The sequence below is a fragment of the Adiantum capillus-veneris genome, chromosome 22 (genome assembly GCF_014529385.1).
Source record: "Adiantum capillus-veneris isolate H3 chromosome 22, ASM1452938v2, whole genome shotgun sequence".
Taxonomy (NCBI): Eukaryota; Viridiplantae; Streptophyta; class Polypodiopsida; order Polypodiales; family Pteridaceae; genus Adiantum; species Adiantum capillus-veneris.
In genome coordinates, this window is record NC_140952.1 from 95,502,137 (window position 1) to 95,518,446 (window position 16,310).

At 44.5% G+C, this 16,310-nt stretch overlaps 1 protein-coding gene and 1 pseudogene across 2 annotated transcripts; one reads left to right on the plus strand and one right to left on the minus strand.

Moving 5' to 3' along the window:
- Positions 1 to 1,050: 1,050 nt before the first annotated feature.
- LOC147429832 (uncharacterized) lies at positions 1,051 to 7,626 on the minus strand (annotated as a pseudogene).
- Positions 7,627 to 10,128: 2,502 nt separating this feature from the next.
- LOC147429833 (scarecrow-like protein 9) lies at positions 10,129 to 15,823 on the plus strand. 2 transcript variants are annotated; one of them, XM_086496047.1, is made up of 7 exons: positions 10,129 to 11,383; positions 14,094 to 14,678; positions 14,788 to 14,853; positions 14,991 to 14,999; positions 15,068 to 15,078; positions 15,153 to 15,286; positions 15,643 to 15,823. In XM_086496047.1, exons 1-7 carry the CDS (start codon positions 10,325 to 10,327, stop codon positions 15,663 to 15,665), a joined length of 1,887 nt encoding a protein of 628 aa, XP_086352173.1. In that variant the 5' UTR covers positions 10,129 to 10,324; the 3' UTR covers positions 15,666 to 15,823. The 2 variants fall into 2 exon arrangements, with proteins under 2 accessions (XP_086352173.1, XP_086352172.1); XM_086496046.1 differs by lacking the exons at positions 14,991 to 14,999; positions 15,068 to 15,078; positions 15,643 to 15,823 and having other exon boundaries at positions 10,134 to 11,383; positions 14,094 to 14,853; positions 15,079 to 15,215.
- Positions 15,824 to 16,310: the final 487 nt, after the last annotated feature.

A 16,310-nucleotide genomic window follows, 5' to 3' on the forward strand; every position in this document is an offset into this window, starting at 1 on the left:
TGTTTGGTAACCTTGATAAGTAAGCAAATCCTTGTCCCACATAACCAACCACAACCTTGCACAGCTTGCAAACATGCAACGTAAGCACATCAACAATCAATGACATCTTTCACACCCTTATAACCAACCACAACCTGACAAAAATTTTGTTTAAGTAAGGGAAAACAAGGAGTACTTCACAGCTTTAAGTAACCGCATTTTATAGAATGGTAAGAGTCAGTTGTGTTACATTATGCAGTCACCGGCTATAACCAACTAAGACAAAGAAGCCAAAATGGGTGATGGACAAGGGAAGTCATATACATTTGTTAAATATGTGTTGCATACATGATACGTCCCTATGGGCACTATGCTAAAAAAATAAAACCCGGAAGTTACTGTTGTTACCAAAGCCAAAACAAGGTCTCCTAGTGTCGATCCCTATACAACATCATGTAGACAAAGTACTAGCCATGGTTGAGCTCTAACTGGCTCCCCAAAAAACATGAGATGACATACACCCGCAAAATTGCAAAACCAGCCAGGATGGAGCTTCAAAATTTTGCTAGGCATTGCATGCACCAATCATGCAACTACCTCTTCATCTCATAAACATCATTGTGGCTGAACTAATTCCTTGTCAACCAATTCTTGCTTGGCCGCCCTACGAGACCTCCCAAGATCAGGTCACTACAAAACAAAGAGGGGCTAATTAGATTGCAAAGCCTGGAGGTAAACCGCAAGATGGCAACGATGGCGCAAAAGTGGTGTTTGGCTATACCTGACAAACTTCATCACATAGAAGCCACAATCAATGTCGTTCGGTTGTTGTGGAACATCGATGACCTTGAGCTCAAGTACTAGAACACCCAAGTTCAATGCGTGTCGAATCTCAGTCTAGTGCATCATGTATGCAAGGGCTTGTAGGCCACTACAAAAAAAACAACATAAACCCAAGATAAGAGAGTACATTGATGTCAGCACATGGTGACCAGAAACAACACGCTTGAGTGTGGGATACATGTGCACTCTCTTGAGACACTCAAAAATGGGTGTGTAAGACCTAGAGAGTCAAAGTATAGCAAGTAACTCTTCTTTCCCGGCAGTCGAAGAAGCCTCACACCCCTATTTACATAGAGGGCAAACAAGGACCAATGGTGCCTGCAAAACCAAGAACAAAATGGTTAGCTGCACTACCTCATAATTGGCAAAAAGCGGAAAGCACATGTTAAAGCACCCTTAAATCTACCTGCAAACAACCGGCCAAAAGGAAAAGACGAGCTCAGACATGTCAATGCCCATAAATTGTTGTGATAGAGCTAAGCACATTGGTGTCCATGGTATACCACAATGAATCAATTATGTGAACCTTCCTCAAGACGAGTGCTGGTGGTAATCTATGCTCGACCCACCTGCAAGCAAGCCTAGAACACACACCAAGTTAACATCACAATTCTGGTAAACCATACATTAGCACAAAGTGACCATACATCAAAGCAAGACACTATCCATACTGTGCAAATAGATTAAGGGCGTGGGTTGATGCCTCCCCATGCAGTATACTTGAAAGCAATGCCTAGTCCACATCACCTGCCAACTTAAATCTCATCGATTTGAAAATAATAGATTCTGTTGAAACTAGCCTAGAAACACATAATGAGGACTCAACACAAAGATAGAAATAGATGGTCAATAAGCAGATCGAAGGAGTAGCAATCTTCTCTTGGGGTTTACACCTAGCAGTGGCAATGTTTCCCCGTGTGGTAGTAACCCTGCCATCCCCGCCCTCTATAACACTCACACTGTCATTTTGAATAGTGAAATTGAGGCACACATGGGACCCCGATGCAACACCAAGTGGTGTGGACACATCTATAACAACATGGGTCTTCTTGCTGGTTCAAATGGGGAGCTTGGATCGACGTCTCAGAGAAACCACCTACTTCAAAATGAGCAATAGAATTAGCATGCGAGCAAGCCTAGAATTGAAAATCACCAAAAATAAAAATTTAAAAATTTGGAATTTAAAAATCTGCCAACAAATGGAAAGGGTGGGCAAGGGAAATAATACCTCATCATGCTGCTGGATATCAATGTTAAGGGTCATTGAAGCAAATCTGGTAAACACATCAGTAGTTTGCTGATCCAGGGAAGACATTGGCTGAACATCCTCAATATCATCCACGGACAATGGCAGAGTAACATCCTCGACTAGTTGCTCGTCGGCATTGTGTATGGTTGGCTACTCGATGCCATCATGTACAGATGGCTGCCCATCAACATTGTGTATGGTTGGCTACTCGTCGAAATGTGCAGCCACACCTCGACAAGGGCGGTGGGTGCGGGGACCTCAACTTCAGGTGTATCTCCTAGCCCAATCAAGGAGCTACTTGTAAATGATTTGTCCTTGGACCCCACCTCCTTGTCTCCACCACTCCGCTTCTCCACTACCTCCTCATAGCTCTCCCCAATCCCAACTTTAATATCCAGATCATCTTTACCACACCCTCGGTCATCCTCCTCTTCCACACAACCCTCCTCCTCCACCACCTCTTTACCCTTGTTGCTATGCAAAGCCTTCTCATCATCCTCAATGTTAGCCATCATCACATTGAGCCAAGTTGGCAACTCCCTGACACTCCTCTGCATTCAAAACACAAGAGAAATGATTATTGGAAGTGTGCATCTAAATCATATAACCCAAAATTCAGGTACATCATCACAAAAATAGGCTACATTATAGGCTTTCTTAAAGCAAATAAAAATTTACCAAGACAAACATTGATCAAGCTATTGAGCATGAAAAAAAATGCATCAGGCCAAACATTGGTCGAGCTATGATCCCGCCATTTAAAGAAAGATTTTCCCATCTATAAACAAAGTGTTTCCATCAATTACTCACGAGGAAACTAGATTTCAAAGAAAACAACATACACCAAAAAGTAATCTACAAACAAAGTGTTTTCATTCACAGAGTTTTCCATCTATAAACAAAGTGTTTCTATCACAAGGGATCCAGGCAACAATATTTCAAAGAATTCGACAACTTCCATTGAGCAACCTAGTCACAAAGTGTTCACATTCACAGAGTTTTGCAGAAAAGGATGGCCAAAGGGGAGGTAGATAGAAAATAGGTAACGGCTTGGATCGATGAACTTGAACAAGGCTAGACGGTGGATGAAACAAGCAAGCAGGTCTTTGACTAAACAAGGATGGCCTAAACGGCCCAGGTAAACAAGTAGACAAGGATGGCCAAAGGAGAGGTAGACAACAGCAAACAAGTAGACGCACATCGAAGTGTATCCGCAAGTTTCCTTATGTTTTCTTGAGATATAAAGATAGTAACAAGTAAACTGACATGGTTAGGTAAACAAGACTAGACTGGACGCATGAGAAACAAGTTAACACGTCTTTGACAGCCTAAAGAACACATGTGAACAAGTAGACATACACCCTAAACCGCCCACCTACGAACAAGTAGCCAGACACAGGCTAACAGTTACCCTAAACCTGCGAACAAGTAGCTAGACATAGGTAAACAAAGCCGACCTAGAGACATGGACAACCAGGAACAAGTAGACAGACATAGGTACTGAAGTAGGCATGGGACGTAACCGTGATCAAATAGGCATGGGCAATTGCGAACAAGTAGACAGACTTGTATAGGTAAAGAAAGCCTGGATGCATGAGAAACAAGGGTTTTGCACTACTTTGATCAAACAAGGACGGCCTAAAATGTTCGGGTAAACAATTAGATGTGGGCGGTAACCTTGAACACTTAAGCAGACATGGGTGGAAGCCGCAACCAAGTAGACTGACATGGGAAGGTAAACAAGGCTGGCCTAGATGCCATGAGAAACAAGCAAGTGACCATGTCTTTGACTTTGACCAAACAAGGACAGCCTAAACGGCACATGTAAACAAGTAGACATGGACGGTAGCATCAACCTACAAACAAGTAGCCAGACACAAGTAAACAAGGCCAGCCTAGATGCCACGACGCCTAGAAACGTGGACAACCAGGAACAAGTAGACATGGGCCGTAACTGCGAACAAGCAGACAAACACAAGTAAACAAGGCCAACCAAGACGAATGAGAAACTAGGGAACACGTCTTTGATCAAACAAGGACGGCCTAAATTGTGTGGGTAAACAAGTAGACATGGGTGGTAACCGCGAACAAGTAGGCTGACATGTATGGGTAAAGAATTGTGGCCTAGACACTTGAGACACAAGTAAGTGAACACGTCTTTGACCAAACAAGGACACCCTAAATGGCACATATAAACCGTCAACCTACGAACAAGTAGCCAGACACAGGTAAACAAGGCCGATCTAGGTGCCGCGATGCACATGGACGATAACCCTAGACATGGATGGTAACCATCAACCTACGAACAAGTAGCCAGACACAGGTAAACAAGGCCGGCCTAGGTGACGCGATGCACATGGACAACCACGTACAAGTAGACACACACACAAGTAAAATAGACATGGGCAGTGGAAATTATGAACTAGTAGATACTGTCTATATAGGTGAAGAAGACCGGCCTAGATGCGTGCCTAGATAGGGCGGTAACCATGAACAAGTAGATAGACATAGGAGAACGAGTAGATAGACATAGGGTGGTAACAGTGAATAAGTAGGCATGGGCAACCACAAACAAGTAGATAGACACGGGGAAACAAGTCTGGCCAAGATGCTTGAGAAACAAGTAGACATGGGCAACTGTGAACAAGTAGACTAACGTGGATAGGTAAACAAGGCTGGCCGAGACACATGAGAAACAAGTGAGCATGTATTTGGCCAAACAAGGATAGCCTAAATGGCAATTTCAATCAAGTAGGCAACTGTGAACAAGTAGACATGGGAAACCATGAACTGGTAGACAAACACGGGTAAACAAGGCCGTCTTAGATGGACATATAGGCATCTATGTTCAAGTTGACATGGACCACCCACCACTCCAAATTCTCTGTCACTCTTCAACAACTTTGGGTAAACAAGGGCACTAAAATGGAGGCAACCATAATCCACTACTCGGCCTTGCGAAGAAAGAACTTGGAATAAACAAAGACAGATGAACATAGGCATTTGAGTAGACACGGACCACTCCGAGTACTAACTCCTCAATAGTTGTAGGTTTTATACTTCCACACATCCATTCCTTCTTTCCCTTGCATTGTCGATTCCTTTTAGCTTCAATGACAATTCCCTTTACTTCCCCTGAAGAGAGGCAATGAGAGTGTGGTAGAGATGCGTGGAGGGAGTGAGAGAGAGAGAAGAGGAGAATGACACCCGATGGGCCCCAACCAACGCACACTCTCAAGGACCCTCACACCATTGCCAATGTGGTATTTAATTTAGATTGCGTAAGTGGAATGAAGACATGCAATACCCGAAGTGCATATTCAAACCGACTGAAATGATGAATGTCGTCACGACACCTCCAGGATTGATCTGATGCACCGTTGGATCCTTCTGTGCCTGCATGGCCACCAAGGGGTTTTTTTGGGGCTGAATTGTGCTCCCAATGTGAGAGGAATGAAGGGCTGAAAACGCAGATATCTACATTGCTGATGATGGGAAGCAGTGTGAGCTAAAACAACCACTCAACAAAGCAAAGCCCTTGACAAGGCCGCCCTGGGTAGCCACAAACCACTTCACATACATGATAAACAACATCGGGCTGTAAGTAGACATGAACTACTTACTTAAAAGCTAATACAAAGCTCTCAACGGGCATGAGCCATCTCACCTACTCGAAGATAGGCTAGAATAAACAAGGCAACCCTTATGGCAAACATGGCCTCACATGGTGCACTATGCGTACCTCAAGATGGTGAAAAACAACATGAACTTGATGTCAGCTACCCATGACAACTCCGAGAAAACAAACAAAACCACATGCAAGGAAGGAAACATAGAAGCGTGCAAAGCAGTCCTATAGCAAACACGGACGAGTACCCATAATCCACAACACCTCTTAGCAAATAAAGACACCGCATGCAAATACAAAAGTCTTTATGTTCATTGTACGATTACTAAGAAATTTGCCTAGTTGCATGCAATATATGATGTGGGTTCACGTTTATGGGAAGTGCAAGGTGTGGACCCATGGCAGTCATCCATTGTTCAAGAACCATTAGCTCCATTGTACGTAGTATTGACTAGAAACCATGACATCCCTTGCTAATGTCATCTTGGCCAAATATTGGGTGCAGAACTAGGTACTAGTACATATGCCAGCATACATCAATGCAAAGCTCTGCATACTGAGTTTTTTTCCATAACTCTGTAGATGCAAGGTAGATCCAGCCACAATGAGAGCAATTGCTAAAAGGGGCATCAAGTAGGGGAAGTTAGCACCTTAATAAGGTAGTTGATATAGGGCATGTGCACCATGGAAGGTAGAAAGAACTAACACAATATCTGCTGATCATAACTCGAGCAAAAAAATCAGAAAAAGAAGTACTATGTCCGGTTTAGGGCCTAGGCAATATACGTTGATGAATCCAGCATATGCCTAGTCTTCTCTTTATCACGTCGTTTAGGGAAAAACTAGCTAGACAACTAGGGATTGTGTCAAAAGATAGCGTATTTGCTGCATATACCCACTTTTGGAGCGTGAAAATCAAACTTTGATGGAACTACAATTAGAGTTTTTGTTTGTAACCAGGAAATTTTGTATTCAAACCAAGGTAGGAGAGCACTAAATAGATCTATGTACTCAGTTTTTGTCATAGCTCGAGAGAAGCAGGGTAGACTCATCCAGAATGAGCCTAGTTGATAGGCCTTGCATACTACGGAAGGTAGAGAGAATTAACACAATATCAGTTGGCGTGCAAAACTTCACAATGCGAAGCCTACATTTCCGCTATATGACCAAGGAATATACCTTGATGAGTTCAACATATGCCTAGATTCACCTCTAAAGGGAAGTCCATGGTAGAGACTCATGGTTGTCATCCACATGTCAATATAACCATTAGCTCCCCACCAATCTGTTGTCACAATTTTAGAGATGGAAGTCAGATTCAGCCACAATGAAGCCTAGCATTGAACCAAGCAGTAAATATGAAATGTTGGCACAAACAAGAGGCAATTGGTACGGCATGCACACCGTGGGAGGTGCAAAGAATTAACTCAACACCAGCTGGTTGTAACTCAAGCAAGAACTTCACAATAGGAAGCTAGAAATACATGTAGATATGACTAGATTCACCATTAAAGGGAAGGTCAAGGTATAGAGTCATGGTAGTCATCCATATGTCGATATAAGCATCAACCAATTTACTAAACATATCATGCATAGTGTTTACTAAATACTACACCCCCACTAACATGGTCAATTTCCCAATAGTAGGTGTCAGACTAGGTTCGAATATATGCTTTCACACACCCAAACCACATGCATGCGTGCACACACACAAATAAGCATACATAAATACAAAGGTTTGCAAACACAAACAAAGAATATAAGCAGCAAAACAATAAAATTAGAGAAAGAGTTTTAGACCACTCTACATGCTTATCATAGCCTTCATTGATTCGCTTTTGGATGTGGGCAAGGTGTTGATCGGCGGTTGAATGATAGACCTCCATGGCTCCTTCACAATCCTATTGACGAATTCATCCCTAGGCATTGTTCTAGTCTCGGGATTCACCTTATCCCATTTCTCCTCCGTTCGCCAACTATTGAGGTTCTCAGCCTTTCTCAGCCCCCTCAAGCCTCGGCCCGTCGCAGTAGATCACCCCTCCCCCTGCCAACCCACGGGCCTCATCGCAAACTCCCTCAACATGCCTGAATACAAGCTCCAATCGCCTCCTTGTTCTCGCCGTGCATGCAGACCCTGTGCAACAATGCAAGCCGATAAACCCCCCCCCCCCCCCGCCCCAAAAAAAAAAAAAACCCTCTGCATACTGTCCACTCCACCCACCCGCATGCAACATACAAGCTCGCCTGCCAGCATCGAGATCCTCGCCACGCTAGACACCATTCTTGCCACCTCAGCAATCCCCCTTGCCAACGCGGCCCAATTCCCCGTTGGAGACACCCACATAAGCCCGCCAGTCCATGTTCACTTTATTTGCCCTTGTTTACTTTTACTTGTTTACGTGGACGACGGAGATCTCCACAAAAACAACACCCGACTCTCTTGCCGTGGATCCGACCACTTCCCCTTCCTTAAAGACCTCGTGTCGAATAGTCATGAGGGGAGGCGATGCCAGTGCCCGCCTAAACAATATCTCACACAAGCTTTTGCCAATTTTAAATTGGGGGAGCGGGGGCATCGCGGGCCGTCGATTTTGCGATGCCATCCGAATTTTCCAATTGGCCCAAATTTACTAAACTAACCTGAATTTATCAAGAACATGTCTCCCAATGCTCTCAAGAAACACGCGCAGGCGAAGTGGTTAAGGTGATAAGCTCTTAACGGTGATGTCGTGGGTTCGAGTTTGGAGGGGGGGGTGCAACCTCAACACTAAAGGGCACGTGCAATTTAATTAAGCCCAAGCGATGGGATCTACGACAGGGGAACTAGGACACGGAGATCGGGACGCGCACAGCCGTAGGATGAGCCAGAGTAAACTAGGACACAAAAAAGTAAACTTGGACAAGCAGGGAGCCTGTCTTTGTTTACTTATCATGCATATGTTTCCCATCATGGACAACATGTGTGCACGGGAGTCTTGGATAGGCGACATGCCTTGCATGGCCCCCACCCAGGTTCAAATCCCGCGTGCGACACCTGACGTCCATTTTTTGAGCCCTTAAACCTCCTTGAGATTCGTGTGCATAACCCCCCACCGTTGATCCCACCACTTGGCTTCATTAAATTTCCGTGCCCTTTAGTGCTGAGGGGGGTACATGTCACCTGAATTTACAAGTGTCACCCAAACTTACAAGTTTTTGGTGCACCGAATTTACCAGTTTTCCCAAATTTACAAGAAGCGGATCGGATGGCTCATATTGCACCTAGTCCCCGTAATAAACATGGGCCATTGACCACCTCCTAAAATGCCCGTGTGAGATAGTGAGGAGGCACGGCTAGCCTCGTTACTAAATGACACCTCCTCTTGGGAGGTGAGATCAATGGCTCACGATCACCGGTTGATTGTGACCGTTGGATTGCCTATGGAATGCAAAAGGTTCCCACTTTCTCGCATCCGGGACTTGAACCCGCTACCCTCTCCCCAGCGGAATTGACTCTAACCACTAGGATAACGCGCGCTCGTTGAAAGGTGTGTGTGTGGTAAGTTTATAGATCACGGCGTCGCGGATAAGTTTACACCTAATTCACATCGAGTTCGCATTGAGTTCACACCACCCTCCCCAATTCACACCTAGTTCACACCGTGTTCACGTTGAGTTCACACCAAATTTGGTGTGGTGCACATACCTCTGAGTTCACTCTTAGTTCACACCTAGTTCAAATGACGATTGGACAGCTCAGATTGCACCCGCCTCGCGACGCCTATTGTGGGCCATTGATCCCACCTCCCTAGGGAGGTGTCAATTAGTGAGACGAGGCACCGCTACGCCAACTCCCCTCAGGATTATTTGACACCACTTGTGTCAGGTGGGATCGATGGTCGCTATTAATTGGGGATGGTGGGATTGGTTTTGCGCCGTCCAATGGCGAATTAATCCCCAAGTGATCGTCATGTGATCACAATCCAAGGGAACTCAATGTGAACATCAAGTGATCGCCAAGTGATCCTCGTGTGATTCCCAATTGAGATGTGATCACCCTGTGAACCTACCTATTCCAAAGTGATCACCGTGTTACCCCAACCATTCTAAAGCGATCTCCAAGTGATCACCGTGTGACCCCAACCATTCCAAAGTGATTTCCAAGTGAACACCGTATGATCCGTACCCCGTCACTTTTGCCAGATCATACTATGTTCTCACCCTCTTTACAAATGGCGTGCGATAGCTTAATGGGAGAGCGTCCGCCTCTAGTGTGGGAGGTGGTGGGTTCAAATCGTGGGGGCAGACCGATTGGAATCTTTTAATTCTTGAGAATAAATGGATGGTTCACATCTTTCAGAGATCTTGGACCGCCGACCCCACCTAACAGCGTGGTGTCAAATAGTCCCGTGGGCCAACTCCCCTTGACTCCATCGCAGGCCGAAGCGCTCTCGGAAAGAGACGTTTAAATATGGACGTCAGTGTTATCTTTTCTCGCCATGATTGCTTTGTGTTTGCAGCCTGCAGAGGCGCGAACCGGGGACATCGGAGAACTTAGAGAGAGAGAGAAAGAAGTGCAGGCGCAGGGATGGATGGATGGAATATGGGGATGAGTGAGCAGAAGCTCTTTTTCTGCTCGTGAGAGAATGGGGGATGGTTTCTCCTCTTTCCTCATTGATGGGCTCTCTGCAGACATCTTGGGCTCCATATGCACAGATGGCGATTGCAGGGTTCTAAGTAGCCCCCTTCCCCCTTCTTCAGCATCACAAGTGCATCCAACGGAGCAGAACCCTCCCTTCAGTCCAGAGTTAACCCACCTACATGCTCTTCTGGAGGAGGATGATACTCCTGCAGAAGATGAAGCGAATCTCAGCCTCGGCATGTTGGTTGCATATCATGCCAAAGCTTCTGAACTCGCAGCCATCTTGAAGGAAGACTCTCCTGCCCTGAATCTAAATTTCACTCTTAAATCTCAACACTCTTCACCCTTGTTGCCAGAAGCGGTCCCTCCGAGCATGCACAATCCAAGCCTCCAGATACCTGACAACAGGTTTTTCCCCTTGCACGGCTCTGGTCCACCTCGGACACTTGCACCACCCCCCTACTGCGTGTCAACTAAGCTCCTTGACACTGAGCTCTTTAAAAGTATACCGGCTGCAACCTTGCCGTCCTTCATCAATAACCCTTTTAGTGTTAGGGCTGAGAAAGAGCACAGGAAAGCCTCTGCTCTTAGGCCTCGCAAGGAGCCTTACAAAATTGTTGGCAAACCAAAAGAGGATGTGTATGTTGATCTCAATCATTTGCTGCTGCGGTGTGCAAATGCTATTGGATTGAATGACAGCAAGACAGCCATGGATGCACTACTGAAAGTGAAGCAGCATGCATCTCCAGATGGAGATGGGGCACAACGGATGGCTTATTACTTTGTAGATGCTTTGGAAGCTAGGTTAGCAGGCACAGGTTGGCAAGTTTACTTGGGACAAATGCGGCAACAGCGAGCATCTCCAAAGGAGATTTTGAAGGCTAGTTGGATGTATATGTTAAACTCTCCATTTGCAAAGGCATTTCGCTTTTTTGTGAATCAGATGATTTTGGGTGTGGCAAAGGAGGCATCAGTTTTACACATTATGGAATACCAGTTTACAGGTTTTCAGTATCCATCTCTTTTTAAGGCTTTGGCTGAAAGGCCAGGAGGTCCTCCACAGGTATGCAATGCACTGCTGAAAATAGCTTGTTTTACAGTGTAGAGTGCATATTTGTTTGGCTTGGCATGCATTTTGTACATGTTTGTACATCTAAGGCATACAGTGCGCACACGTTTCCGTGAGATGCTAGATTGCAGGAAACACACTCCTCGGGCTTGAACTGTTCTTTCGGCGGTTCCAGTCAGAGCGTGTGTTTCAATCCTTGGAAACGAGGGTGGAAATTGGAACCTCGGGCAATCTTTTTAAGTAAGAAACTGGGCTGCTTTTGTTACATGAGGTTTTTAGAGAAAATAAACTTTTTCTGAACTGGCTAATCTCTACATCCAGAGAGCAAGCTAAGAGGACAGTTTTTCTGGAAACAGTCAATTGTTAGCAAACTATGCAAGTACTTGTGATCTTCTGCATTCTTACTGATGTACCTTTTAACTGGTCATACTCCTGTTGAGCCTCCATTGGGCATACTCTCGGTGTCCCCTAGTTAGGGAGGTTGTCGTTTTAGGGTGAGTTGTACAGGTTGCCATTTCCAAATTGGAAATGTTTCATGAAGCAAAGGTAAAAGGGAGGGAAATGTACGAATATTCATTCTTAACTGAATAGGGAGTTGTGCTGTGAGTTTCACATGTACAAGGAGGAGCCTCAAGTATAAGTTGTTAGTGCATTTATTGCGGCAGGAAAAGTTATGGCATCTCAAGTGAATTGCCAAATGTGATTCCAATGTTTATTTTGGCTTTTAGGTATTTATTTCACTTATTTGTTTAAGTCTGGGTAGGGCAATTTACTGAGGTGGCTATATAGCATTGCCAAGGTTGGTTGGTTCAGAAGTATCTCTCGCTCTCTTTTTCTCTCTCATGTATTCTCCCCATTGCTCTACGCTTCCACATCATCAACTTTGACATGGTATCAGAGCTTTGTGCTCATTGATCGCAAGGGAGAGGATCAACACCCGTGGAGAAGAGGAAGATCCAAAGCAAAGAGATCCCTTGCAGGTTGTGTTTTTTAAAGCTAGAGGGTCGCTGGCGTTTTTCAAGATCGGTGTGTTCTGTAGTGTTTTGATATGCTGCCAGAATATTCGTTTTGATGTGCTGCCAGAATCGGCCTCTTGGTATGCTGCGAAAATCGGCGTTTGATATGTTGCAGGAATCTGTTGAGGCAGTGGTCTGCTGAATGGCGTTTTGAGATGCTATCTATATATTGCAGATTTTCTCAGGTGCGTTTTGAAACGTTGTTTCAATAGTGCAGAGATTTGAGAAGCATTTTTTGAGGCTTTGGGCCAAGAAGACCTTGTTGGAAGCTTTTCTATGTGCGTTTTGAAATGTTGCACGTAGAGAAGGCTTGGAGGGCTGTGATATTTAAAGCATTTTGAAAGGTGCTACTTTAGTGATGGCTAGAGAAGACCTCTCTTTGCAAAGCATTTTGAAATGCATGATCAAAAGAGGCCCAAAGTGCTGTGCTTTTGGCATCAAAGGCATAAGCAAGGGCTTGTTTCCGCGTAGCTTCGGCATCGATAACCATGACCAACACCAACTATCGGCTATGGAAAGTGGATCAACCAATTCCCGGTTAGCGGCCTATGCACGGGTGAAGTTCTCAAGGAAGCCGTCGATATGTTTGGCTCGGGATTGTGAAGCCAAAAGCGAATGCACGAGCTTGCTAGAGGACAAAGGCAAAGGCACACTTGATGAGGTCGACAGTACCAGTACTCAGTTAGATGCCTCGGTACCCACGAGGTCCGATAACCATTGTTATAAAAATGGCACGATGCTTTGTTTGACTTAGGAGTTTGAAGCCAAAGACAAAAGTAAGAACTCACAAAGGGACAAAGGCAAAGGCAAAGGCAAGCTAGATAGAGATAACGGTGATAAAGATTTGACAGAGGAGATCGGCATGGCACACGTGGTGGCGACTACAATGGCCATGACACGAGATTTCTAGTCAAGAGGTTGTTGCCGCCACTAGCTTCAGCCACAGAGAGGCTTGTGAGTGGCAAATAGTGCTCCCTATAACTAATTTGGACCCTTGTGTTGGAGTTCAAGTTATTGGTGTTTGAACCTGTGGATCGGAGTTCAAGGGACATGCATCTGGCAAGGAACCAATCAGACGTATCTAAACCACTATGGATGAGTGCCTCACTACTTATGTCCACTATGAGTTGCACAGAGGTTGTTAAAGTTATGGCATCTCAAGTGAACTACCCAGTGTGATCCCAATATTTATTTTGGCTTTTAGGTTTTTATTTCACTTATTTGTCAAAGTCTGGGTAGGGCAATTTACTTAGGTGAATATGTAAGCACACCTAGTCCCCATTGTATTATTATCGATTCATTGCCAAGGTTGGTCGGTCAACTCTCTCTCTCTCTCTCTCTCTCGTATTATCCCCATTGCTCTACACTTATGCATCATCAACTTTGACAAGGGGGTGGGTGTGGGCACGAGCGTGGGTTAAAAAGTAGGAAGCAACACGAAAAAAGTGTAGTTCTTTGCATGAAGTTTCAGGTGGGTTAAATTGGCGTGCGTGCCAGTAGTGTCATAGGTGCTCAGTTAAATATTTTTGCCTGTTGAAGAGAACAATAGAATGAAAACATTGATGAGGTCTTTATTCCGCTTGCTTCCAGGAAGTAAGCGTCCAATCTGTCATTGTGCTCTACTAGTGTGCATCTTTACTCTCTTTAGTTTGTTACTTGTTTGCTTTGATGGTTTCAGTCTTATGCAGGTTCGGCTAATTGCAGGAAATGCTCCTCACTATTCAATGACATCAAGTCAGATGGAAACTCTTCACAACAGGTTAGAACAGACTGGTCGTCAGCTGACCGTGTGTGCAGCCACTTTTGGGGTTCCCTTCCATTTCACAGCATGGTTGGGTACGACAGGAGCCTTCAAAATGAAAGATTATGTGGACCCAAATCGAGGTCCGGAAGAAGTCTTAGTGATATTGTCTGTATATCCCTTGCGTTACATAAATGAAGATTTATTGAGCCCCCCACAAAAAAGACTAAAAATATTACAGACAGTGCGCTCCATGAATCCTGAAGCCTTCATACGGGGTTTTGTCACAGCTTCATACAGTACACCCTTCTTCTCGAGACGCTTTCGGGAGGCTCTTTATCACTTCGAATCTCAATATGACATACTGGATACGTTCATCGAAAGAGACAGTGAAGATAGGCAGGTATTTGAGAGAGAGATTTTAGGCAGGGCTGTGCTGAACTTAGTCGCATGTGAGGAGACGCACGTGGTTGAAAAGGTGGAGAAATATAACCAGTGCTATGCATCTGTGAGAAGGGTCGGCCTTGAACAGGTACCATTGAATCAAAAGTTGAAAAACCAAGTTCAAAATATACTGAGAAGCTGGCACAAAAATTACATTGTCGGGGAGGACCTTAATTATCTCTTGATGGGGTGGAAAGGCCGTATGTTGCATGCATTGGCTGTTTGGAAAGGTTCCAAGGTGTCGGAAGGGCAGCCATAGCAAGGTGCAAGTTTGTTGCGCAAAATTTTTTTAATGTGTTTGAGGAGGATATTCAAGGCATAGAGGATTATCTATGTCCTTTTTTAATGATGTTATTCTTTAGAGTGAAGAGATGTTGCTAATGGAAATTGATTTTAACAGTTATTTGAAGTCAGATGCACATGATATTACGCAAACGTTTGGCTTTCTTTCCTAAGATGAATTTCCAATGATCAAAGCAACTTTGCAGGTTTTCCTCTACCCAGGATGCTCATTTGTTTTGAATCAAATGGTAAAGTCTGCATATCGGCCTTTGTATTGCAGTGTGGCTTCATGCGGTTACAGCAACGTTGGTGAAGCACATTACGGAAGTTGTGGATGTGATGGGAAGGGGCCAATGCAAGCTACCGCATTGACATGGAGTCGCCAGCTGATGTTTAGAACTCAAGAACGACTCAGTACTCCCTCTCTCTTAAGCTTATGAACTCACTTGTACAAAGTCCAGTTACTGACTTGATCTCTAGACCCATTCGGGTCCATGAGCGTGCATACACAAGCAGACTCTCTTTGGCATCCATCTGTTGATCTGTTCTTATTCATGAACATGCACTATGATTATAAATTTATGGTTCAGAGATGGAGTGCAGACTGCAAATGCATGGGGCTGTTGACTTTTCCCATAAATCGTGCTGGCGATGTTTTGTCAACAGTCGATTGATGACGTGCATGGCAATTACTGACCTGTTCTTATTATGAACATGCATGATGATTATAAAGTGGCTTTTTACTTCTATAGTTCAAAGGTTGTGTGCAGACTACCAGAGCGTGGGGCTGTGACTTCTTCCACAAGTCCGATCGGCGAAGTTTTGGCAACAGTCCATTTTTTGGTGAAGAAAATAGATAAACATCGATTTGAGTATGGCACTACTATGCCATCGGGAAGTCCAGCAACCAGACAGAATTAGGCATTTTGCTTATGAAGAGGGAGAATGTGTCTTGAGACATTCAGTTCAAGAAAATTTGAAAGGTGGGGTGACATGAATTAGATGCAAAACTGTCTAATTTTAAGGTTACGTGCAATATGCATCAACTTTTCATTAAGTCCAAGACTTCGTAATATTATCATCATCTGAAGAGGTTGGCTGTGTTGAAAATAAGTCTGCTGGTTGAGAAGAACATACTTGGGCATTTGTATTGAGTGGAAGCTCGCTCCAGTGATTGAACCAGTCACGGAAATTACCAAGGATGTTTGAATTGTTATTGCGAATTAAGCTCAAAAATCCTTTGCTAAGAGATGATTATACAATCCTTTGCCAAGAGATAATCATAAGGTGAAAATGCAGGCAATTGCCGATTCAATGATTATTATGCTCAGTTAGCTGGTTACTACTTTTGAGAGGTTGCTAGGGGGGGGGGGGGGGGGGGTTGTTGATGCTGGAAATTCAAAGGTACTTGGAGCGGGGATGACATGACGAGGAGAAA